The 25351-nt window shown below is 45.8% G+C and overlaps 1 protein-coding gene across 1 annotated transcript; it reads left to right on the plus strand.

Annotated features, from left to right (window-relative positions):
- Positions 1–801: 801 nt before the first annotated feature.
- On the plus strand, positions 802–24874 carry LOC143785518 (testis-expressed protein 2-like). The gene is made up of 12 exons (XM_077274427.1): positions 802–1247; positions 5539–6884; positions 9471–9671; positions 9917–10232; positions 10315–10556; positions 10652–10798; positions 12113–12212; positions 13550–13682; positions 22466–22606; positions 23087–23299; positions 23507–23627; positions 23999–24874. The coding sequence occupies exons 2-12, from the start codon at positions 5562–5564 to the stop codon at positions 24107–24109; spliced, it is 3048 nt and encodes a 1015-aa protein (XP_077130542.1). The 5' UTR covers positions 802–1247; positions 5539–5561; the 3' UTR covers positions 24110–24874.
- The last annotated feature ends 477 nt before the right edge of the window (positions 24875–25351 follow it).

A 25351-nucleotide genomic window follows, 5' to 3' on the forward strand; every position in this document is an offset into this window, starting at 1 on the left:
CAGCATATCCAAGCTCCCAGTCTCCTCTCATACTGCTGTGTCCAAGGTTCTTGTACTGAGCAGTGTGAGATCTCAGCAGCTGCCGCAGGGAGGAGGGACACTGAGGAGCTGTCAATCAAGCTAGGTGGGTGGAGATTTAGCAGCAGGGAGGAGGCAGCTTGAGGAGCTGTCAGACTAGGAGGGCAGAGGTTTAACAGCAGCAAGGGCAAAGAGCAATTAGGAGCTGTCAATTAGGCAAGGAGGGTGGAGATTTACTTCTGGGAGGAGGGCCACTGAGGAGCTAGGTAGGCAGAAAGCAGCAGGGAAGAGGAACACTGAGGAGCTGTCAGTCAGCCTAGATGGGGAGAATGAGTTTAACCTTTCAGAACATATTATATCTAACATGGATTTTCACAGTAAGTACACGACCCTCATCAGGTCTACGAGGTGTATCTAATAATGAATGCAGTTTATATTGTGATGTCTGTTTAAATGATAAAATCCCTACTGCTTACAGCCGCCACTAGGGGGAGCTTGCATCCTTTGAAGTCCATATGCACACGGCTCCCCCTAGTGGTGGTTGACATAAAAAATAAAAAAAAGTGCAAAGAGGAACAATTCAAAATATCTGATAAATCCGGCGCCTATCACGTCCCTATAATGCATGTATATTTGCAGTGATTGTGTGCATAGATAAAGCGCCGCTTTATTTGCCATATAATGTATATTGATATATTTGCAATTATTTTTAGGATGAGAGCAGACTCCTCCCGGTCCTTCCATTGGTCCGGCCTCATGAAGCACAGCAGCTCCATCCCGTTCAGTGCAATGCAGCATTTCTCAGATGCAGGCGGCTGAGGATCTCCCGGGATGCTCAGGATTCGGCGTCTGTCACGATGTGCTGATCTGAGAAGAAGAGATGGAAGGAAACTTGGACTAAACTGTGGCAGGATGCGGGGCTGTGATCCAGTAACAGCCAGCGGCCAATAGCTCAGGAGCGGGGGAGCAGCATCCATCTGCAGAGCAATTAGTGAGGCTTTATCCTCTGCCTCCTGTGGCACTGAGCTCCGCTGTCCTCCTGGAGCCCCCCTGTGTGTGTCAGAGGGGGCTGTCGGCTCCTGTCGGTGCACAGATCCCCGCATTGCCCGTCTGCCGGAGAAAAGCCGCAGAGATGCTCCGACGTCCTGATCAGAGCCCTCACCTGAACCTGGCAGATGCCAGCTGTCTCCTGGGGTGAAGCCCAGAATTCTGCGAAACCAGGATCCGGGGTAAGTCCCTATTACAGACGGCACTCATTATTTGGGCATATTCAAGGGCACCTTTTTGGCAGATACATAGACACCGCAAGCGACTGGCACCCAACTTTAACCGACTAGATTCCCTTTAGCGGAATCTGTCGCAGTGATGCCAGGCAGGTGCCACCATCCCTGTGCACACACCACTGCAGCTGTCTATTCAACCAGTGACTGGCAGGACCCCAAACTGGTCCCCTGTCACCTATCCCAGTCACACCAGTCGGGTGGGGTGAGAGGGCACTTGCTGGATTCAGATCTATACTGGTTTACTACCAGGGAAGATGACTATGTGTTCGTGATGTTAAAACAGGTCACCGTGCTTCGGTGCAGCAGAGCCGAGTTTGTCAGATGTAGCAGTGCCGAGTTTGTCAGATGTAGCAGAGCCGAGTTTGTCAGATGTAGCAGGCCGAGTTTGTCAGATGTAGCAGGCCGAGTTTGTCAGATGTAGCAGAGCCGAGTTTGTCAGATGTAGCAGAGCCGAGTTTGTGAAGAAGCTGAATTATCATAGTAATGTAGTGAAATGGCAAAACGGACGCAGACAGAAGAGGCCCCTGTGCAAGAACAATATATGGGCCAATAGCTCATCCGCTTTGGAGGTAGTCGTGGCCCCCTTACCTCTGGGGTCCTGCACCAATGGTGGGTCCGCATCTGCTACATGGAGCAAAGGCTTGAGATAGAGTTCTGCTGCACTGTGGGCATCCATCCTGCTTCACTGCAGAGGTAGTAGGTGGCAGGTGCACAACCCGGGGGGACTGGAGATCCCAGCATCAGACAAGAGACATGATTGATCTTCTAGTCCCAAATTAGGAAAATATTGATGGGTGTAATCGCCATGTTCTGAGACTAAAGGGACACTCACCCCAAACTCAGGAGCGTGTGTGAGAGAAGCCAAGATCAGGACAGGGAGCGTAAAGAGATAGGAATGGCTGATAACAGTGAACAATAGATACTATCTAATTGTATACAACCTTATACAATGTGCAACAAGCCCCTCACTTACGGAGAACAAAAACACAGACATTGGGGTCTCAATACAGTTCTGAATTCTGCACCTTCTATGTACATCCCTGACCACCATCCCCCCCCCCCAAGAAATATTATGGTAATTATGCTACAAAATCCAAAAAGTTCCCCCACAACAGCAGTGGTATTGTTATAGGGGCCCATTCTTGATCTGAAAGCACCATCATCAGATATTAGAGGAGCTATTATCAGCACGCTGTGTCGTCTGTCATTACAATGGTGACCCCCCAAAATCAGAACTGTCTGTCTGCAGACCACCAACGATAAGGCAGATGGTCTATACAATGATTGATAGATAGATAATAAATAGATAATAGATAGATAATAGAGAGAAAATAGATCATAGATAGATAATAGATAGATAGATAATAGATAGATAGATAATAGATAGATAGATAGATAATAAAAAGATAAATGATAGATAGTCTTAGATATTAGTGATAAAGCAGCCATATGTGTGGCTTTTGTTGATCCAGGCTTATTAATCTGTCTGAACCCCATGGCTGGTAAAAGTTTTTTTTTCCTGCTCCCCTGGATCCCGTCACTATAAATTAGGTCATTCATATATCTACAAATCCGTGTCCCAGTATAAACAGAGAGCAATTAATACCAACACAAGAAGCAGATCAGCGTATCTGTCTACAGTACATACTCCTCAGGGCTCCGCCATGCTGCATTGTGTACATGATGCGTTATGAACCACATTAAAGGCAGACTATTTGCATACATACATGGCCATTAACCAGCAAACCGCTCTGAGGTGCAATCAGCTTGAAATTAGCGCCAATATGCTGATTGGGGCAATATATGATGATCCCATTCATAGAGAATGCAATATAGATATTTTTTTAGGATTTTTTTCTGTCTGGGTCAAAATCAATAAGATGCAACCGATTACTACATGGATAAGACTTGAAGGATGTATAGACTCCACCCAAAAAGAGGGATGCCTATATTGTACACAGGGGCAGTATTATAGTAGTTATATTCTTGCACATAGGAGCAGTATTATAGTAGTTATATTCTTGTATATAGGAGCAGTATTATAGTAGTTATATTCTTGTACATAGGAGCAGTATTATAGTAGTTATATTCTTGTATATAGGAGCAGTATTATAGTAGTTATATTCTTGTACATAGGAGCAGTATTATAGTAGTTATATTCTTGTATATAGGAGCAGTATTATAGTAGTTATATTCTTGTACATAGGAGCAGTATTATAGTAGTTATATTCTTGTACATAGGAGCAGTATTATAGTAGTTATATTCTTGCACATAGGGGCAGTATTATAGTAGTTATATTCTTGCACATAGGGGCAGTATTATAGTAGTTATATTCTTGTACATAGGGGCAGTATTATAGTAGTTATATTCTTGTACATAGGGGCAGTATTATAGTAGTTATATTCTTGTACATAGGAGCAGTATTATAGTAGTTATATTCTTGTACATAGGGGCAGTATTATAGTAGTTATATTCTTGTACATAGGGGCAGTATTATAGTAGTTATATTCTTGTACATAGGGGCAGTATTATAGTAGTTATATTCTTGTACATAGGGGCAGTATTATAGTAGTTATATTCTTGTACATAGGGGCAGTATTATAGTAGTTATATTCTTGTACATAGGGGCAGTATTATAGTAGTTATATTCTTGTACATAGGGGCAGTATTATAGTAGGTATATTCTTGTACATAGCGGCAGTATTATAGTAGTTATATTCTTGTACATAGGAGCAGTATTATAGTAGTTATATTCTTGTACATGGGGGGCAGTATTATAGTAGTTATATTCTTGTACATAGGGGGCAGTATTATAGTAGTTATATTCTTGTACACTGGGGCTTTACTTTTAGTTATACTTTTGTACATCGGGGCAGGCAATATCTCCTCTTTGTAGGGGACTGGTCACGTTACAGGCATTAGTAGAAGCATCTCCAGCATTCAGGCAGTATTTAATCATGTTGACAACAAAGGATCTGTGTGAACTTCCCAGGGAGTCCCAGACTTATGTCTTGACATCAACCTTACAGAGATTGTCACTTATTCCAACCTGCCAACTGATAGATCAGAGGAAAAGAACTTTAAAGGGAATTAGGAATGGAGTCAGGATTCAGGAGAAGCCAGCGGGATCCTGTGCTGTGTGGAAACTTGTCAGCAGAAAGAGCAAAACAGTATTGTGCTTATATACTAAGAATAATTATAGTGAATGTTTATATTGGCTAGATGCCTATGTGTATATAGTGCACAAAGATTCCTGGGCTCTAGTAACATTTCATAGCACAAAGATGACCACGGAGCTGGGTCATTAGTGAACATAGAACTGTCAATCACACTTCAGCCCCATCCACACTGATCTGCTAAGCGCTGGAAACACAATGGCCGACACAACCGTGGCCAGATTGAAAATGGTTATTTTTTTTTGCATCAATTGCACACATATTCTTTTTTGTTCTAACATAGTATGCAAAACAATTATGTTACATTGCAATAGAGCCATTTACATTAAAGGAAGTAGCAGCCACCTTGAAGGGTTGTCAGCTTCCGAAATGAGCAAAATTGCAAAGTGTTTTGAGAAGCAAGCAACTTTGCAATTTTACCTCTTATTAATAATCTCTCCTGTTCTCAGGAATGGAAGGATTTTTTTATTCTATAGCTTACCGATCTTTGCGGGTTATCAGAGGTGGCCATTTACGAAGCAAAGAGAGCAGCGCTTACAAGCTCTTTGCTATAAAGCTTGCAAGCGCAGCTCTGAAGCAGACCAGATTGCTTGATCTGGTCAGTTAGTGTTGCTGCCCTCCTCTGATTCCCAAGAGGCAAAGCAGTCCCTACTAGCTGCATCTGAGAGAGCGCAGTTTGGGCCATGCCTCTGGTCTGAACTGTGAATCGTTCTCCGCACACCATCCCCAGCAACCGGGAAGCCAGGAGACACAGGAACGGTGCACTCCTAAAGATAGGAATAGAGAATAACCCTTTAACTTTCTGATAATCTACGCGATGCCGAGAGGGCTGAGTAGCCAATTGTAATAGTTTGACTTGCATTTGGAGTGGCCCAAAAGAAGATTTTATGATGGACCCAATAATGGTCTCAGGGGTCCAGTAGAAGACAATCACATTTAGAGTTTAAAGATAATTACTTGGTCTTCAGAATCAATTCCATTCCGACAATGGTTTGGCTGTTTGTATGTGGGTTTCCCCCCCCCCCCCCCCATTTTACACTTGTTTCCCATTCTGTTCCAGATAGAACAGCCATGCTCTGAAGAATGTCTAACTCTGCCAAAATTAGTCCTGTGCTGACTGGTTCCCCAAAACTCAACCATTCTTTGCCAGGTCCAAAATATGAACCAGTTTCCCAACATAAACCACAGGGAATAACGATCCAGTTAACAAAAGTGCACAGTGAAGACAACTGGGAAGACTTAGATGAAAGTGAACTCATATTCACTTTGGACCAGGATGAAGAAGAAGCAGCGGCCTCCACCTTAGCAGGTAGAACTTCTTCTCCGGTGTATGGGCAGTCAAGCGAACAAGATGGGACTGTTATTAACGAGCTGGCCCTGGCTGCTTACGAATGTGCTGGCGATGTTCTACTGTCCAATGAGACCCAAAAGCACAGCAGTCCCCTCATGCCAAGCTCACCCACTTCCCCACCACTCATCAACTTGGTGAAGTCTGTCTCCACAGAAATCGATGTTAAAGACTCCACTCTTCATAAACCTCATCCTTTCGTCAACTTGGTCAAATCGATTTCCACTGAAATCTCCAGACTAGAGCCGGAGGTATCACAATCCAAGTCAGACTCTAAGCTCAACGTTCATCTCTGGAGACAGATAACTCAACCAAAGGGCAAAAATGGAGACTCTAGGACAGCACCATCCTCCCCAAGCACATCACCTTCTGAAAGCAAAGGAATGTTCTTCAATGTCCAAGAGGTGGAGGCCAAGTTAGAAGACACCAAAAGGAGATTGTCTGAAGCTATGCAAGAACCGTTGAGCATGCTCAGTAAGATTATAGGTGAGGAGACAACGAGCCCAAACCCCAAACACAGAACTATGTCCCCATTGTTCTTCAACCAGGAATCCCCATCGAGTCATTTAAAAGACCAAGGTAGTTTTGAGTCCAAGAACACGTTTACCAACTGTGGACGGGTAGATGAAGGAGAAATCATGGACTTTGTAGATCCTTCTAAAGCTACCCACAAAGAAGCACCAAAGAACCACTGCAAATACAAGATCTGCTCTTATGGGGACATGATCCAGGTTGTAGAAATAGCCAGCGAGGATGCACAAGATCAAGGCTTGACCTCAACCATGGACAATCGCCAATCTCCATCCCATAACAATGACGTGCCATGTGGTGCCCTGGTCTGTTTAGCAATTCTAGCCTATAACTTCTTCATCTGGCCCTTTCCTGCCTACATCTCGGGGCTGTTCATGGGCATTGCTAGTGGATTTATTTTAGGATTTTTTCTGGTATTACTATTTGTGCCCAAGCATTCCTATTCCCGGAGACACAAGCGTTACCTGCAGGAATGTGCAATGCTTCCTTTATCCATGCAAAACCTACAGGAACCAAATCTGCTGCAGGTAAGACGTCCTGCTTTTTTATTGTTTACAGGGATATTAATCTTTTTTAGGTGTCATGGTGATAATTTTAGGCAAAGTGACAATGAGAAGTGCAGCCATATTGGTTGTCACCTTCGCTTCTTGACATATTAGTGTGAATGTGACTTTCACAACCCTGCTGATCCTGAGCTCAGTTTGAGATGTTTCCAATGTTATGAAGTTAACGTCCCTTGTGCTATTATGGGGCTAAGCGGTTATTTGTGTTTTTGGCACTCTGGCCAGCTACATGAAATGTGACTGGCTATGTTGTGAGGCACTGTTTTGGGGATACTCAGTCTCTGTCCATTATGGCAGCACTGAGGTTAGCAATGATATTGAGCAGTGTGGTTGTCATCAATATGGGGACACAATGCCTGGCTCTGTTATGGGGTACCGCCGTGGGTCCCTCTCTAGATCCATTATGTCGGCAGTGTGCTGTGGCAATGTGGCAATGATGCTTGACAATGTGGTCAATATGGGGACACAATGCCTGGCTCTGTTAGGGGGTACCGCCATGGGTCACTCTCTAGATCCATTATGTTGGCAGTGTGCTGTGGAAATGTGGCAATGATGCTTGACAATGTGGCTGTCATTGGTATGAGGGCACAGTGGCTGGCTCTGTTATGGGGTACCGCCATGGGTCACTCTCTAGATCCATTATGTTGGCAGTGTGCTGTGGAAATGTGGCAATGATGCTTGACAATGTGGCTGTCATTCGTATGAGGGCACAGTGGCTGGCCCTGTTAGGGTGTCCTCTCTCTGAGTATGTTAGGAGAAGAAAGTGTCTTTGGGGACTAATCTGTTCTGGACATGGGGATGATATGGTGTCCGTATGGGGGTACTCTGTCTGGTCCTGTTTTGAGTATTGGAGGATTATGGTTTGTAATGTTATGGGTGTTCTGTGGCTGGCAATGATGTCTGGCATTAATCAGGACATAATGGCTGGCTCTGTTGTGGGGTACTGTTATGGGGTACTCTGCACAGGCCTGTTAGGAGAAGAAAGTGTCTTCGGGGACTGTGTCCAAGATATGGAGTGATTATTATGGGGATACTCTGTCTGGTCCTATTTTGAGTATCAGGGGATGATGGTTGGCACTTATGGGTGCTCTCTGGCTGGCAATGTTATGTTGGCATTATGGCTATCAATATGGAGGCTCTGGATGGAAAATATGAGAACATGGTCAGAATATTTGAGGATATGGTTATGTGCCACATATCGCTACCTATGACCCTCACATCCCCATCTAATATCCATGTCTTCCAGCTGTCCTTTTACACAGGGCAGACATGTTACCCCCATTGTCTCCTCCTTATTAATGGTTCACAGTCCAGCTTCTGCCAGTCTCGGGAACACGGAGGAGTAATTCTCGGCATGACTGCACACTTTCCATCACTTCACACTCTCTCTCTCAGAAATGTAATTTTGCCATGGGTATAAAGAGTATATAAGGAGCGGTTGGAGCAGCTGCAGGAGCCGGGGCCGTCATTATGGGCACCACAGATAACACTCGATGGGTGACATCCTCAGCGGGCAGCACGTGCTGCCGATACTGATCTAGTGTTGTCAGATCAGAAAATCTCACTGACTCTGATCATTATTTTGTGCACTCATTAAAAAACCCAGAAGTAAAATCACAATGGATAACATCAAGGACGGAGCAGAGGGAGCTGTGATCCAGAGCATGAACACATTTATTTTTTTTAGATTAATATTCTGATTTTATTTAATTGTCAAGAATTCTGCTTGCAATAAGTGAATGGAAATATTCTTGTTCACACAGTACCATGCAATGTATGAATGTAGACGCAATACGGTCTCTGAAGCAGTCTTTTTTTTTCTGTAGCTTTCATTGACATCAGAGTAGGACAAAAAGTATTAGTAAAACAATGCATTAAGTTTTATTATAAATAGATATATTTACTGTACAGACATGGTTATTAGACAGAGATAAAAAGGAAAGCAGGAGAAAAGGTGACTGCCTGGACCTAGATCAAAGTACAGTGTGATACATATAAAGGGCAGTAATTTGGTACATACAAAAGTCAAAACATAGTACAGAGATGTATGTACTGGAGAATGAAAGCAGCACAATAATGTATATGACCAAAAAGTACTGTGAGTCCAGGCAGCCACAGCATCTGACATGTGTTTCACATCACCAGATGAAGCTTGTCTGCGAAACACAGTGTGTAGATAAAATCGAATCTGCTTAGCTGGAACCCTTTTACACTATTGCTCGCATTCTAATCCAAGAGGAAGAGCCACAGCAAATACTCTACGTGTGCCATACACCTGTGAATAGGACAGGGTCAGAACTGATTTTAACTCCTGAAGGATCCCATTCTCCAATGGCAAGCAGAGGTCTTAAAAATTGCAGAGAAATTAAAATGCAAAAGTATATAAAGCAAAGACTGTTCAATGGGTGTTAAATGCCATATATGTAGGCGTGCCCTCATATGGCTGCGTTAACCATTTTGGCACAGATAATGTGGCCATCTAGGCAATCATATAATTAAGGTGTAATGTAATCATTGAGATAATTACCGATTTTTATTGTTTCCTCTCAGAGTTGGATGAACGAGATTTTTTCTTACGACCCTGAGACCTATCACCCGGGTCTCACCCACTCTGTGTTTGTGACGCTAGAAGGTACAACCTTGAAACGCTGCTATCCAAAGAGCAGCTTGTCCCGGAGGTCTATCTATGGAGAGGAGATACCGGAAACTGTGTTTGTCAGTCATGAAACCAACAACTTAGCCAATGCCCAGGTAAGGGGTGGATCGTCCACCAAAAATTGATCTATGTGGAAGGACTTTCTTTAATGTCCTAACCCCTATAAAGACTGACTATTCTACAGTAAAGTCAACATAGTCTTTAGATACAGTATGCATTTTGGACTCCATATACCGATCTTATTGACCAAAGCATAAAAATCTTCATGTTCGTATTCATTACGACTGGTGAACATCTCCAGCTTTGGAGAAGGAAATGATGGTGATGATGATTATTTTAGGTATTCCTGCATCCTGACGGACTGGCAAACAAGAGACTTTGGAACAAAAAATATCCGATCTGCATCCAGTTACATGATCCCGAAGAACCTGAAGTTGAGAATGGAGAACCCGTGGACAAAGATCTCGAGATTGATGAATCTCCAAGAAAATATCCAGATGACCTTGAGAAGTCAAATGCAGAATGTAAGGCTGGGACGTTATATCTATTTGGCAGAACTGGGAGGGAAAAGGAAGAATGGTATCAACACCTGGTGAAGGCATCTCGAGGGAGCATGGCTGGAAAGCAAGATGGCAACAGAAATGACAGCAAAACAGGTAAGTTGTGGTTGACTTCTCAGTGGCTTTGAATGCCTTGAGTTTTGATGGATGCTCCCTGACTTGGGCTTCACCTTTTTAGGGCCATTACAAAACCCCCTTTCCAGTCCATGCAGTTGGGGAGGCACAAGTAACAGCAGCATGGACAGCACGGAGGACACTTCCCATATGTTTAAGCCAAAGGACTTGGCAGGGAACATGAGGCAGAAGATCCTCTTGGACTATGCCACTTACATGTCCAAGTTCATCTCAACAGAGCAAACCAGTCCAGTCCAAAGTCCTCTTCAGAGCGCTGCCAGCAGCCCAGTCCCTCCGAAAAGGATGGTATTGTATCTGGCTTTATTCCACTACCCAAAATCATAAGTAATGCCTCTGCGTAAATGACGTTAGTCTAATTCCTTGTCTTTACCCTTACCCAGCCCCCTATGGAGCAGACCCTCTTCACTAACCCTGATGTGAGCTGGGTCAATGCCTTTATTGGACGGATATTCTGGGACTTTTTGCGGGAGAAGTATTGGGAAGATGTTGTGGCCAATAAAATCCAGAAAAAGTTGACCAAAATTAAGGTAAGGTTGTAGACACCAAGTCTAAATTGAATCGGAATCAGCCACTTCTCCTCAGGGGCGGAATCAGGGGTAGAAAGAGCAGGCAGCTGACCGGGAAGGTCCTGGATTGGGATGTGCACATGTCGGCTGGGGAGACGGCCATTGGAAAGAACAAATTTGATAACATCTTTCTTGACACATTTTTAAGAATTGAGGTTGTGAGACACCATGACATCTTGTCCCACGAAATGAGATGCTGTGCTCAAAAGGATACCACATCTCCTTGGAATTTCCTAAATCACCTGAAAAACTGTGGCATGGAGTAAGAGCCCAGGTGTTGCTCTCACTAGGCCAGCCTACACCCATAAAATGTAATGGGGATCATCCTAAATTATGGTGGCTCATGGTTTCCAAGAAAGTTTCCAAAAAACAAACCACCATTTAAATGATTTGTCCAACATTGCACAGTATTTCTTTTATTGTTCATTTGCTTCCTAAATGCAAAGTAAAAAAAAAAATACTTTCTAAATAGTCTTCAATATTTATTTAAACCATTTTGCTGCATGCAATTGTCTGTAAGTTCTTTAGCCAGCTGAGTGATTTGCAAAAAAATATATATCTATCTATCAGAGGAGCTCCTGATTTTCTTTCTCTACTCTCTCCTCCTTTTTCTCAGTGTTAGATATAGTAGCAATGTGGGAAAGGGTTGTGCAAAGATTTCTCAATGTGGAGAGGAGAGAAAGTAACTAAAGTTTTATGGAGAGTAGAGAAAACAGGTTCTAGTCAAGGAGGAAAGCATATGGAGAGGAAATAAGTGCAGTATACAAGCTGCTCCTCCATTCCTTCTGTTATACAGATATATAGATAGCAGCAAAGAGAGGAAAGTGATCTTGCACAGATTTTCTCAATGTTGAGAGGAGAGAAAGCATCTAAAGTTTTATGTAGAGTAGTTAAAAGAGGTTCTAGACAAGGAGGAACACATACAGAGAGATCATTGCAGAATGTAAGGTACTACTCCTTTCCTTAATTTTATTGAAAGCAGCAAAAAGAGAAAATGGGTTGCACACAGATTACCTCAATATGGAGAGGAGAGAAAGCATCTAGTTTTATGTAGAGTAGAGACAAGAAAGTATGGAAAGTAAATAAGAGCAGGATAGAAGCTGTGCTCACATAGGAACTAATGAAGACACCAGAACCCTGCCCCTCAATGTGTCCATATCTTTTAACACGTATTCAGCAAAAATATTCACTAGTGTTGTATCTTATAGGATCGGGAATATCTGTGAGGCACTGTCTATACTCACTATGATATTCTCTGTACACTTTTTCACCCAGCTGCCAAATTTTATGGATGAACTGACACTAACGGGCTTGGATATGGGGACATCGCTCCCCCAGATTCTCACCATCTCCACCCCAAGCATGAATGATAGAGGTAAGTAGGGCTCTAGACAAACCTCAAAATGCCAAAAGGGGGCCATATAGCCAGTTGTTCTTAACCCCCTCTCTATATACCGCTGGCACTACCACAGCTTAGCAGGCATGTGCCCAGTCTCACGAAGATACCCAGTATTGGGCCGCTGTCATCCGAGGCACAAAAAAGCAGATCAGAGCATCTATTTATAATGCACGCAGCTCCGGAGCGAGCGCATTACTCCCTTATTAGGCTCCTCGACTACAGAGCTGTGGAAGAGGATGCACATTTCACGTATCATTAAGTTCTGTTTTCAGAAGGCAAAAACCGAAAGACCCGAAATAGTCAAAACCTGTGCACAATACAAATATAGTAAAAAAAATTTGAAAAATAAGGTCATTTTTAGAGGCAACTTTTTTAAAAAAAATTTCTTCTTAAATTATTTTATTTTTGGCTAAAAATGATTTTTGCTATTGGGTTTTATTAATCATTTTGCACCGTTTTCCTTCTATAGTCTCGATTGCTGGCTGCAGAACGAGTTAACTGAAAATCCGTCAGTTTATTTTGATGGAGCCATTTTGTACCACTGTATGGCTTTGATTTCATCATACAGATATAGATGGGTTATCCCATCAATTACCGTATTATGGAGGAATTCTAACTTAAAAGCCGGGAAAATCTCCATAGTACGGTACAATATAAAGGCACCATATGGCGGCACAGGCTCCTCTCGAGGGGACGACATCATACGCTATGTGGTGGGCACACTAGTAATGTAATTTTGCTGCAGTGACGGACAAATAAGTGTTATTTTTATTTTTGCTGTCACCACACCGCCACCCACATGTTCCCGCGATGTGTCAGATAATCAAAAAAATTAATTTAGTCCCAGACTACACTGATACAGGCAGCCCAATCCATCGTGTGACATCATGGTTCGGATGCCTGAGCTGTTTTTCTTGTGCCATTTTAGGGATTAGTTGGGCGACAGCTTTTGCCGCCAGCAAGAGTGGGTGCCGAGTGTTCGATATTACCCACAGCAATTAAACTCCATTATGAGAAAGCAAATCATTTTAAGGAGACCGCTGGAGTGCCGGCCAGAGGCTAAGCTCGGGATTATCGGCCTCTACTGTGAAGTACCAGTACCATTAACCCATAAACAGCTCCAAGAAGCGGCCGTGTCAGGCAGGAGGCGGAAAGGGAGCAGATTTGGGTTGTGCAGTATTGTAGCATTCAGGAGGAATAATTGCAATACCCATTGTGACCAGCGGGGAGCGACGTTGACCTGTATTGTAAAATAGTAGATATTTGTACTCTAGTCTATGTCTGCGAGCCTATACTTGTACATATGTCCTCAGGTTTATGGATGGATATGGACGTGACGTACAGCGGATCTTTACAAGTCACATTAGAGACAAAGATGAACCTATCCAAGCTGGGAAAGGAGGCGGCAGCGGATGAGGGCGGATCGTATGACCACAGGAGACATAGGTGAGCGCTGAAACCTCCACTATGGGGCTCTTCAAAAAGACCTTGACGAAAATTGTTTCCTGCATAGGCAACAATATTCAGTGTATAAACGAACAAGAAGGTGTCCACATATGTAGAATTAATGGCACTTCACATCAATAGTTAAATCAAAAAATCCTGGTACCCAATTACATCAGGAAAAACGAAGAGATCCACAGTAATAAAATGTATAACTTTATTAATAACGGTTAAAAAAGAGTAGGTAAAAAAGCAGAGTGCCTCACAAGGGAGACGCCACCGACTCGTAATAAACAATTATAATAGAGGAAAATCTATCAAAATTAATGAATGCTACAATGTGAGGTAGTGATACGCAACGCCGGCAAAAAAAGAGGGCAGGAAAGAGAGGTCAAAACATCATATGGAGAGGTCACATAAGGCATTGGTTTAATAGGTGGTGTGCAATCTTTCCAAATATCAGATGTAGTGGAAGATATACCGAATTCACAGTGGAATTCCCCGGAAGAAGCACTTTGGGATGTGGGGATGCCACTCTGCTACATATAAGGTGTAGAAATAAGTTGCAGGAGTTCTGGGATTCTGTTCTGTGGAGGGATGACACAAATCTGGAACTTTTCTGGAACATCCTGTCTACAATAAATCATTGGTGGCGACTCTGTGATGTCTACAGTGAAGCATGGAGGTGGCTTGGTGATGCCTACAGTGAAACATGGAGGTGGCTCGGAGATGCCTACAGTGAAGCATGGAGGTGGCTTGGTGATGCCTACAGTGAAGCATGGAGGTGGCTTAGTGAAGTCTACAGTGAAGAATGGCAGTGGCTTGGTAATATCTACAGTGAAACATGGTGGTGGCTGACTCAGTGATGCTCTGCTACTGTCGTGCTTTTGCTGGCCCTGGAAACCTGGAGGGTAAGATGGATTCAATCGAGTATCAGGAAATCCTAGGAGAAGGCGTCATGTCTTCTGTGAGGAAGCTAAAGCTTGGGTGGTATTGGACCGTCCAATAGGACAGCAATTCCAATCATACCTCACAGTCCACCAAGGCTGTGTATCAGAAGATGTTCTGGAAGATTCTGTAGTTGACGTCACAGTCTCCTGACTTGAACTTCTTGGATGGGATTTGAGAAAGCGATTGCAGCAGCAAACCCAAGAATATTAGTGACCTGGAGGCCATTACCGATGAGCATTGGGCTAAGGTTCCTCAGGAATGCTGCCAGATGCTGGTCCCCGGCTATGCATCACATATGCAGCAGGTTACAACAGCCAGTGGGGCAGCAGGTCTTAACAACCAGATGGGCTCTACTAAGTCATATGTGAATCATTCTGAGCCTGCAGTATTCAGATTAAGAGGCATTTGATATAAATTTGGAGAAAATAAATTGTTATATTAGTTGTGTTCAGCTGTTTAAATTCTTCTTGTATAGTGTATATAATAAATCAACCACTATAATGCTGCCCCTTAAGCACCTGAATGTGATCGGGGTCTGCACTGTTTTTATCCTCACCCCCCCCCCCCTTCCCCAGTGCCGTTATATAATCACCTCCCACAGTTAATAAGACTTGTCACTGTGCTTTTAGCTCCCACAGACACAATAAATACTGGGTTGTTGAAGGTTTAATTTTCTGGAATTAATTAGAGGGTGCTTGTCGGCTTAATTAGACCTTCTGCTCCATCTCCTTTTAATAAGACGATCGCAGATGTGCCGATCTTCCGCCAATTAACCCTTGAAGCGCTGAGCACATATTCCTGATGTCCACCGAAGGGTCAGTATAATCCATGCACTTCTGGGACAGGTATTTATAGGTTTCCAGCACAGGTATATGACTAATGTGCACCTAAGCCGAGAAGTCCAGATGACAAAGAGTTAAACGGTTAATCTCGTGAACATGCAAGGGGGTATGCTGCAGCCTCAGTGGATTTGCCTAGTAGGCTTAGCTTGTAACACTATTATCCCCAAGTCACAGAACTGCAATAGTCTAATCCAAATTATAGGGCTGAACCTACAGAGAGATGTAGGGTCTGAGTCTTCAGGGGGGTTCTCCAGTGTTAGGGTTTAAAACACCTTGAAATATTTTGCATCTAAATCTGTTGCACACACCAGAAATGTATTCCAGACCCTGAGTGGAGAAACCCTCCTGGCAGTGGTAAAACGCACCTCATTTATTATTCTTAATGACGTAGGTGCATTTTATTCCAGCGATGCCTTCATTAAGGCTGCGATCATAGTGTCAGTGTAACACATCCAGAACTCCGCAATTCATTCTATTCACAGCTCCACAATCCCACTGGTGCACAGCTCCACAATCCCACTGGTACACAGCTCCACAATTCCACTGGGGCACAGTTCTACAATCCCACTGGAGCACAGCTCCACAATCCCACTGGAACACAGCTCCACAATCCCACTGGAACACAGCTCCACAATCCCACTGGTGCACAGCTCCACAATTCCACTGGTGCACAGCTCCACAATTCCACTGGTGCACAGCTCCACAATCCCACTGGTACACAGCTCCACAATTCCACTGGGGCACAGTTCTACAATCCCACTGGTGCACAGCTCCACAATCCCACTGGGGCACAGCTCCACAATTCCACTGGGGCACAGTTCTACAATCCCACTGGAGCACAGCTCCACAATCCCACTGGAACACAGCTCCACAATCCCACTGGTGCACAGCTCCACAATCCCACTGGTGCACAGCTCCACAATTCCACTGGGGCACAGTTCTACAATCCCACTGGAGCACAGCTCCACAATCCCACTGGAACACAGCTCCACAATCCCACTGGAGCACAGCTCCACAATCCCACTGGGGCACAGCTCCACAATCCCACTGGGGCACAGCTCCACAATCCCACTGGGGCACTGCTCCACAATCCCACTGGTGCACAGCTCCACAATCCCACTGGTGCACAGCTCCACAATCCCACTGGGGCACAGCTCCACAATCCCACTGGGGCACAGCTCCACAATTCCACTGGGGCACTGCTCCACAATCCCACTGGTGCACAGCTCCACAATTCCACTGGGGCACAGCTCCACAATTCCACTGGGGCACAGCTCCACAATTCCACTGGGGCACAGCTCCACAATCCCACTGGTGCACAGCTCCACAATCCCACTGGTGCACAGCTCCACAATCCCACTGGTGCACAGCTCCACAATCCCACTGGTGCACAGCTCTACAATCCCAGTGGAACACAGCTCCACAATCCCACTGGTGCACAGCTCCACAATCCCACTGGTGCACAGCTCCACAATCCCACTGGGGCACAGCTCCACAATTCCACTGGGGCACAGCTCCACAATTCCACTGGGGCACAGCTCCACAATCCCACTGGTGCACAGCTCCACAATCCCACTGGAACACAGCTCCACAATCCCACTGGTGCACAGCTCCACAATCCCACTGGTGCACAGCTCTACAATCCCAGTGGAACACAGCTCCACAATCCCACTGGTGCACAGCTCCACAATCCCACTGGTGCACAGCTCCACAATCCCACTGGGGCACAGCTCCACAATCCCACTGGTGCCCAGCTCCACAATCTCACTGGTGCACAGCTCCATAATCCCACTAGGGCACTGCTCCACAATTCCACTGGGGCACAGCTCCACAATTCCACTGGGGCACAGCTCCACAATCCCACTGGTGCACAGCTCCACAATCCCACTGAGGCACTGCTCCACAATCCCACTGAGGCACTGCTCCACAATCCCACTGGAACACAGCTCCACAATCCCACTGGGGCACAGCTCCACAATTCCACTGGTGCACAGCTCCACAATCCCACAGGGGCACAGCTCCACAATCCCACTGGTGCACAGCTCCACAATCCCACTGGTGCACAGCTCCACAATCCCACTGGTGCACAGCTCCACAATCCCACTGGAGCACAGCTCCACAATCCCACTGGTGCACAGCTCCACAATCCCACTGATGCACATCTCCACCATCCCACTGGTGCACAGCTCCACAATCCCACTGGGGCACAGCTCCACAATCCCACTGGTGCACAGCTCCACAATCCCACTGGGGCACAGCTCCACAATTCCACTGGGGCACAGCTCTACAATCCCACTGGTGCACAGCTCCACAATCCCACTGGTGCACAGCTCCACAATCCCACTGGAGCACAGCTCTACAATCCCACTGGTGCACAGCTCCACAATCCCACTGGGGCACAGCTCTACAATCCCACTGGTGCACAGCTCCACAATCCCACTGGTGCACAGCTCCACAATCCCACTGGAGCACAGCTCCACAATCCCACTGGTGCACAGCTCCACAATTCCACTGGTGCACAGCTCCACAATCCCACTGGTGCACAGCTCCACAATCCCACTGGTGCACTGCTCCACAATCCCACTGGGGCACAGCTCCACAATCCCACTGGGCACAGCTCCACAATCCCACTGGAGCACAGCTCCACAATCCCACTGGGCACAGCTCCACAATCCCACTGGTGCACAGCTCCACAATCCCACTGGTGCACAGCTCCACAATCCCACTGGGGCACAGCTCCACAATCCCACTGGTGCACAGCTCCACAATCCCACTGGGCACTGCTCCACAATCCCACTGGGGCACAGCTCCACAATCCCACTGGTGCACAGCTCCACAATCCCACTGGGGCACAGCTCCACAATCCACTGGGGCACAGCTCCACAATCCACTGGTGCACAGTTCCACAATCCACTGGAGCACAGCTCCACAATCCCACTGGTGCACAGCTCCACAATCCCACTGGGGCACAGCTCCACAATCCCACTGGGGCACAGCTCCACAATCCCACTGGGAACAGCTCCACAATCCCACTGGTGCACAGCTCCACAATTCCACTGGGGCACAGCTCTACAATCCCACTGGTGCACAGCTCCACAATCCCACTGGTGCACAGCTCCACAATCCCACTGGAGCACAGCTCTACAATCCCACTGGTGCACAGCTCCACAATCCCACTGGGGCACAGCTCTACAATCCCACTGGTGCACAGCTCCACAATCCCACTGGTGCACAGCTCCACAATCCCACTGGAGCACAGCTCCACAATCCCACTGGGGCACAGCTCCACAATCCCACTGGAGCACAGCTCTACAATCCCAGTGGAACACAGCTCCACAATCCCACTGGTGCACAGCTCCACAATTCCACTGGTGCACAGCTCCACAATCCCACTGGTGCACAGCTCCACAATCCCACTGGTGCACTGCTCCACAATCCCACTGGGGCACAGCTCCACAATCCCACTGGGCACAGCTCCACAATCCCACTGGAGCACAGCTCCACAATCCCACTGGGCACAGCTCCACAATCCCACTGGTGCACAGCTCCACAATCCCACTGGTGCACAGCTCCACAATCCCACTGGGGCACAGCTCCACAATCCCACTGGGGCACAGCTCCACAATCCCACTGGTGCACAGCTCCACAATCCCACTGGGCACTGCTCCACAATCCCACTGGGGCACAGCTCCACAATCCCACTGGTGCACAGCTCCACAATCCCACTGGGGCACAGCTCCACAATCCACTGGTGCACAGCTCCACAATCCACTGGTGCACAGTTCCACAATCCACTGGAGCACAGCTCCACAATCCCACTGGTGCACAGCTCCACAATCCCACTGGAGCACAGCTCCACAATCCCACTGGGCACAGCTCCACAATCCCACTGGTGCACAGCTCCACAATCCCACTGGTGCACAGCTCCACAATCCCACTGGGGCACAGCTCCACAATCCCACTGGTGCACAGCTCCACAATCCCACTGGGCACAGCTCCACAATCCCACTGTTGCACAGCTCCACAATCCCACTGGTGCACAGCTCCACAATCCCACTGGGCACAGCTCCACAATCCCACTGGTGCACAGCTCCACAATCCCACTGGTGCACAGCTCCACAATCCCACTGGGGCACAGCTCCACAATCCACTGGTGCACAGCTCCACAATCCACTGGTGCACAGTTCCACAATCCACTGGTGCACAGCTCCACAATCCACTGGTGCACAGTTCCACAATCCACTGGTGCACAGCTCCACAATCCACTGGTGCACAGTTCCACAATCCACTGGTGCACAGTTCCACAATCCCACTGGGGCACAGCTCCACAATCCACTGGTGCACAGCTCCACAATCCACTGGTGCACAGCTCCACAATCCACTGGTGCACAGTTCCACAATCCACTGGTGCACAGTTCCACAATCCACTGGAGCACAGCTCCACAATCCCATGACAGCAAAAAGAGCGACATGGCGATGAAGAGTAATTGGACCATACACAGCAAAGTACTGAGTCTGGATTTCCACGTGGCAGATTTGTGGCACAACGTTCTTAGAATGCCCCATTTGTGGAGTTTGCACAAATCCATGTATGATAATTTCTGCTACAAATCCGCCTCCTGTGAGTGCACCCCCAGAGATTTCCTCACCTCCCTTGTACATTATATTTTTACTAAAATTGTGCATAAAAAAGGGCCCAAAGTTTCATTTTATTTCCCCCACTTTAAAAATTGGCATGTAAAGCACTCATTGGGGTATGAAGCCTTTAAGAGTTAAAGTAGAGATCCGAGCAGTGAATTCAGGGCCCCGGTGCCGGTGGGAGCTGATGACTATGGCGGGGGCGGCATTGTCACCCGCGGATGTTGGGAGGAGTAGTTAGACTGTGAGGAGGCCGAAGCGTCACTCTGTCAGGTGCAGAACAATGTGCAGAACTGAGGATCCGCCTGATTCAGCTGGAAACGGATAATTAAGAGAAGTGCTGGAATAAGCTCTACACTATGACCTCCGAAACCCTGCGGGGAGGGGGCGCACCTGTCACATGAGGCCGCCCAATATAGCAACATGTGCAGAAGACACAGCAAAAACAGGTCGGGTCTATGGAGCAAAGGCCAGAATGTGGGCACAGAGTTGGGTTGGTTTTTAACACTAGGATAACTTTCCTACTTAGAGGAGTTTTCCATTATTTTTTTGGAAACCTTCCGCATTAACGTGCTATAAGATAAAGAAGTATCCTCTGCTTACTGCTTAGCACTGCTGCTCTGGCGTTCCCTGAAGGTCTCTTCATTCCATCTGCCAGTGATTGGCTGCAGCGGTCACATTGCATGTCAACACTGAAGGAACAGTAAGCACAGACCTACAGGGACGACCAAACAGGCAGTGGGGAATAAATCGGTAAGTATAGACTGCTTCTCCCTCCTTGTGACCTATTTTCCTAAAGCACCAAAAACACCATTAAAGGGCATTTCCACTTGATATCAAAAACTCCCCAGCGAATATATGAGACGCAGATTATTCTCCTCTTATTATAACTGTTTCTTCTCCTTGTACAAGTGAAAATGCGAATTAGCAGCCATTAAAACTATTATGGAAGTTTTCACCCATTTTTCCTAGACTCTTGGAAGTAAATTTTGCTTAATATTGTAATATTGCTGCAATATAGAGACAAAGTAAAAATATATCATAGTTAGTTATGACCAAATAGGTGATGACCCGAATAAAAATGGTTGCCATGGTTGATGACTGCACTTCCTGTTGTGATGACTGCGCTTCCTGTTGTGATGACTGCACTTCCTGTTGTGATGACTGCGCTTCCTGTTGTGATGACTGCACTTCCTGTTTTGATGGTTAACATTTCCTGCTTTAATTACTCCTCTTCCTGTTATATTACTGTCACTTCACAGGGAACCTGTCAGCAGGATTGTGCACAGTAACCTACAGTGTCAAGTCGTCGCCGTTATACTGATTACAATGGTACCTGGTGATGAAATCCATCTTGTGGTTGTTGTTTAATCTTTATTTTCAGTTTTTAGTTAATGATATGCTCGTGCCCCGGGGCGGCCTGTGGGGGTCTTCATGTGGTGCTCTGATTAGGTATTCATCTATGTGGCTTCTGACAGATCACTGATCCCTCACTGACCTGCCCCCTAGGTTACACAATGAATATTATATATATTTTAAAAAATCCCCTTATGCAGGCGCCGGAACCTGCGCTGCATCATGATCGCATCTATAATGTGTATTTAAATATTGTTTTGATGGTATAGATAAATTTAAAAAAAAAAATCAGTCTGAAAATGGCGCCAAATGTGCCTGCGCAGTAGCAGCTATTGGATCGCCGATAGCTGCTACTGTGCAGGTGGCGCTATCTTGCTAGAGAAAAAAAAATTGTCTCTACTAACATGGCACTGGCCGCGTCTGCGCAGTAACGACCATCTGCGATCCGATGGCTGCTATTGTGCAGGCAATGGCAGGCAGCACCATCTTGGAGGAGGAATTTTTTATTTTTCTAGCAAGATGGCACCACCGGCACCTGTGTTATACCATCAAAAGCAATAATTACATACCCATTATAAATGCGATCATGCTGCAGCGCAGGTGCCGATGCCTGCAGAAGGGGATTTTTTTTTAATATGTATAATATTTATTATATAAATTAGGGGGCGGTCAATGAGGGATCAGTGATCTGTCAGCAAGTTTCATTATGAATAGCTAATCAGAGCACCACATGAAGACCCCCACAGGCCGCCCCCGGAGCACGAGCATATCGTTAACTCAAAACTGAAAATAAGGATTAAACAGCAACCACAAGACTTTTATCAACCAAGGATCATTGTAATCAGTATAACGGCGCCGACCTGACAGTGTCTGTAGTTGCTGAGCACAATCCTGCTGACAGGTTCCCTTTAGTTACATAAAACCCTGCAGGTGCTGTAATATCCTGTACAGCCTCCAGGTGGCAGTAATGTTACATCTTTACCTATGTATCTACTGCAGGGCTAAGATACCAAGATGCAGGATCTTCACGGACAGTGACGAGGAGTCCTCGAGCGCCGGCTCATCCGAAGACGAGGAGATCACCATCACAGAGACACCGGGAAACTTGGCAGACAGAGCCAGCCCCAATAATGCTGAAAGGTGCAGTCAGAGGCATAACCTGAAGCTCCTGGTCCTGATTATCTCCTCCGTGATAAAAAGGATTGGGCATTGGATTCAACATGACCGATAGTTATTTCCCCTGAAATCCATTTTTTGTGGGACATTTGGGGGGTCACCATACACGTAATTTTTTATGGGAGTATGCCTAGGTCCTACAGTTCAAAGTGCCTCCCGTCCGGACACCCAGGGACCCGGTCAGGTCCAGGGTGTGTGACGGCAGCTGAACTTTATCTTTTACTCCTTTCAAAATTTTGCGCCCAGGGCCCCTGTGCCTGCTTCCTCCTCACTGCGCCACGCCATCTCTTTATTTGCATCCTGCAGCATCCCTGGCACACATAAGCACCAGAGTGGTCCTTGCACCTGCTTAAAGGGATATCCCCAATTTAAAAAATTTATTATTTGTCACCCAGCTTTCCCACACACCCCTTTAATGATTTCTCATCCCCGAATATTCTGCAGTTTTACAGGCGGAAACAGCACCAGTCGTCGGATCCTGCGCTTTGTAGATAAAATCGCCAAATCTCGCTACTTCCAGAGAGCCACAGAGAACGAGTACATCAAGAGGAAGATAGAAGAGGTGTCCAATACCCCCCTGCTGCTGACGGTGGAGCTGCAGGAGCTGGGGGGAATGCTGGCCGTGAACATCCCGCCGCCACCTACTGACCGCATATGGTAACTTAAAGGGCATCTCCAAAATTACAGAATCCCCAGTCACCTCTTGCCAAAAGTTCTACTAAGTTGGGAAGTTCTATGAAACTTGAGTAATTAAAAAAAGTTGGATTATATTTACTGGGGATTTTATTTTGTCATTTTAGAGTATTATTATTTTTTTAAAATAACTATGGTGACAGTTTCACCATCCGTTGCCCCTTATTTTAGGTACAGCTTCCGGGCGCCTCCACACGTGGAGATGAAGGTTCGGCCAAAACTGGGGGAAAGGGAAGTGACATTCATGCACGTGACGGAGTGGATCGAGAAGAAGCTACAAGATGAGTTTCAGGTACCCATAGGACTCACAATCTATCAGGCCAGCCCCCTTCCTACCCAGATTGATTCCTGCTCCAATATCAAAAAAGTCTCCAGTCTTCAACATTAATTATTTTATATAAAAAGATCCTAAATTCTGTACTGATTATTAGCTTAATATGTCAAAGTTCCATGTTCCTGATACGGCGCTCCAAATCCCCTGCATAAACATAGAGGGATATATGGTGACATTCTGTCTGCCTGTTGTCACCACTAGGGGGAGCTCACTGCAGACTCTGCGTACAGAGAACTCAATAATAGAACAGTGTGCAGTGAGCTCCCTCTAGTGGTGGCTGCATCTATTCATAATTTTATCTATGATTTTTTTTTACTCTTATTTTACAGAAAATTTTAGTGATGCCAAACATGGATGACCTATTATTTCCAATCATGCAGTCAGGGCTGGATCCCTCCAAGCAGCCACCGAGCGACCAGTCCATGCCAGTCCCATTGTGAATACATAGGATACAAGACCCTGCATGGTCCTACAGTCAAATAGTAATAACTGGACAGAAGTGAAATGCATGACCTACTGTAGGCCTCATCTGTTCATGGGAGAAAATGGGTCCAGTTCACCAGAAGAAGATCCTTCCACGGAAGATATGTATGATCTGCAGATACGGTGGAGAGTTGACTCTCGGCCTTCTTTATAGGCAACACTATGGTGATGGATTGGACTTTGTGTGTCCAAGACAGGTCCTATTTTAATGGAGCATCGCAGTCTTCTAAATAGAAAGCCTTTCTGCTCGGGTTAGTAGAAGGGAGGGTTATTGGGGGTTACTGTTACCCTAAAAGTCCCTGGTATAGCATATAAGAGCGTTCTATAGGGAGCATGCCCCCCTTTGGCAGTGGTAGTAGATATATTTCATAGGGTCTCGTTCTAGAACATTGTGTTAGAGATTTCAGGAAAGCTCCTGTAATTTACGTCAATTCTTCCTAATATTGGGCAATGTTGTTGCGGCTCTATAAAGTATTCCCATAATTAGGGTCATGGATGTCTACGTCTGGATCCCACAAGAATGGCTACCTCCTCCTGAGTGCGTTTCAGAAATCCCTCAAGATTAGCTTGATTTTGGAACTGTGTCTAGTAGGGAGCACAAGCAATAAAATATCATTTTTCTCCAGTGAAGTGAATTGTTCCATATCGTGTGTTATTCCATCATGGATTCCATCTCGCTGTGGATATTTCTTGGCACTTTGGAATAAACACCATTAAACAAGTGTGGGCGAGTTGTTATTTTTGTCTCTGAGGGTCGGGATGGATGTATTCAATTTGCAAAACTCCGCTGCATCGTTTTGGGGGTCCAGATTAAGGAAGGTAACATAAAAATCAAAATGGTTCCCTTTTGGGTAGTCATGATTGACCATGTAAAGAGGACGTGTGACTAATTCAAGTGGCCAGTTTTTGCTCTTAGTCTATTTCCGCTGCTACTCTGAGTTTTCTGCTTTTTTACATTTTTAAAATCTGCCATACGGTTCCATAACTATGAGCCATTTAGCGCAAAGTTTTATGGTCTTTCAAGGGGGTGTGGCTCATAGGAACCTCTGGGGCGTGTCTTAAGGCTGCTGTGAGACACGCCCCTTCATAAAAGCTATAAAAACTAGGCCTAATTAAAAAGGCTCATATCTCTAGAACCAATTGGCAGATTTTAAAAAAACGAAAAAACTAATTCTAAGGGGAGAAGCGGGAATAAAATG

This window comes from Ranitomeya variabilis, chromosome 7, assembly GCF_051348905.1.
Source record: "Ranitomeya variabilis isolate aRanVar5 chromosome 7, aRanVar5.hap1, whole genome shotgun sequence".
NCBI lineage: Eukaryota > Metazoa > Chordata > Amphibia > Anura > Dendrobatidae > Ranitomeya > Ranitomeya variabilis.

What these genes read in the sequence shown, in the direction of transcription:
- LOC143785518 (XM_077274427.1), top strand. Translation starts at nt 5,562, where the DNA reads ATGTCTAACTCTGCCAAAATTAGTCCTGTGCTGACTGGTTCCCCAAAA. An exon ending in CAGAAATGACAGCAAAACAG is followed by an intron (nt 10,233 to 10,314) that starts GTAAGTTGTGGT and finishes TCACCTTTTTAG; the next exon opens with GGCCATTACAAAACCCCCTT. An exon ending in TATGACCACAGGAGACATAG is followed by an intron (nt 13,683 to 22,465) that starts GTGAGCGCTGAA and finishes TATCTACTGCAG; the next exon opens with GGCTAAGATACCAAGATGCA.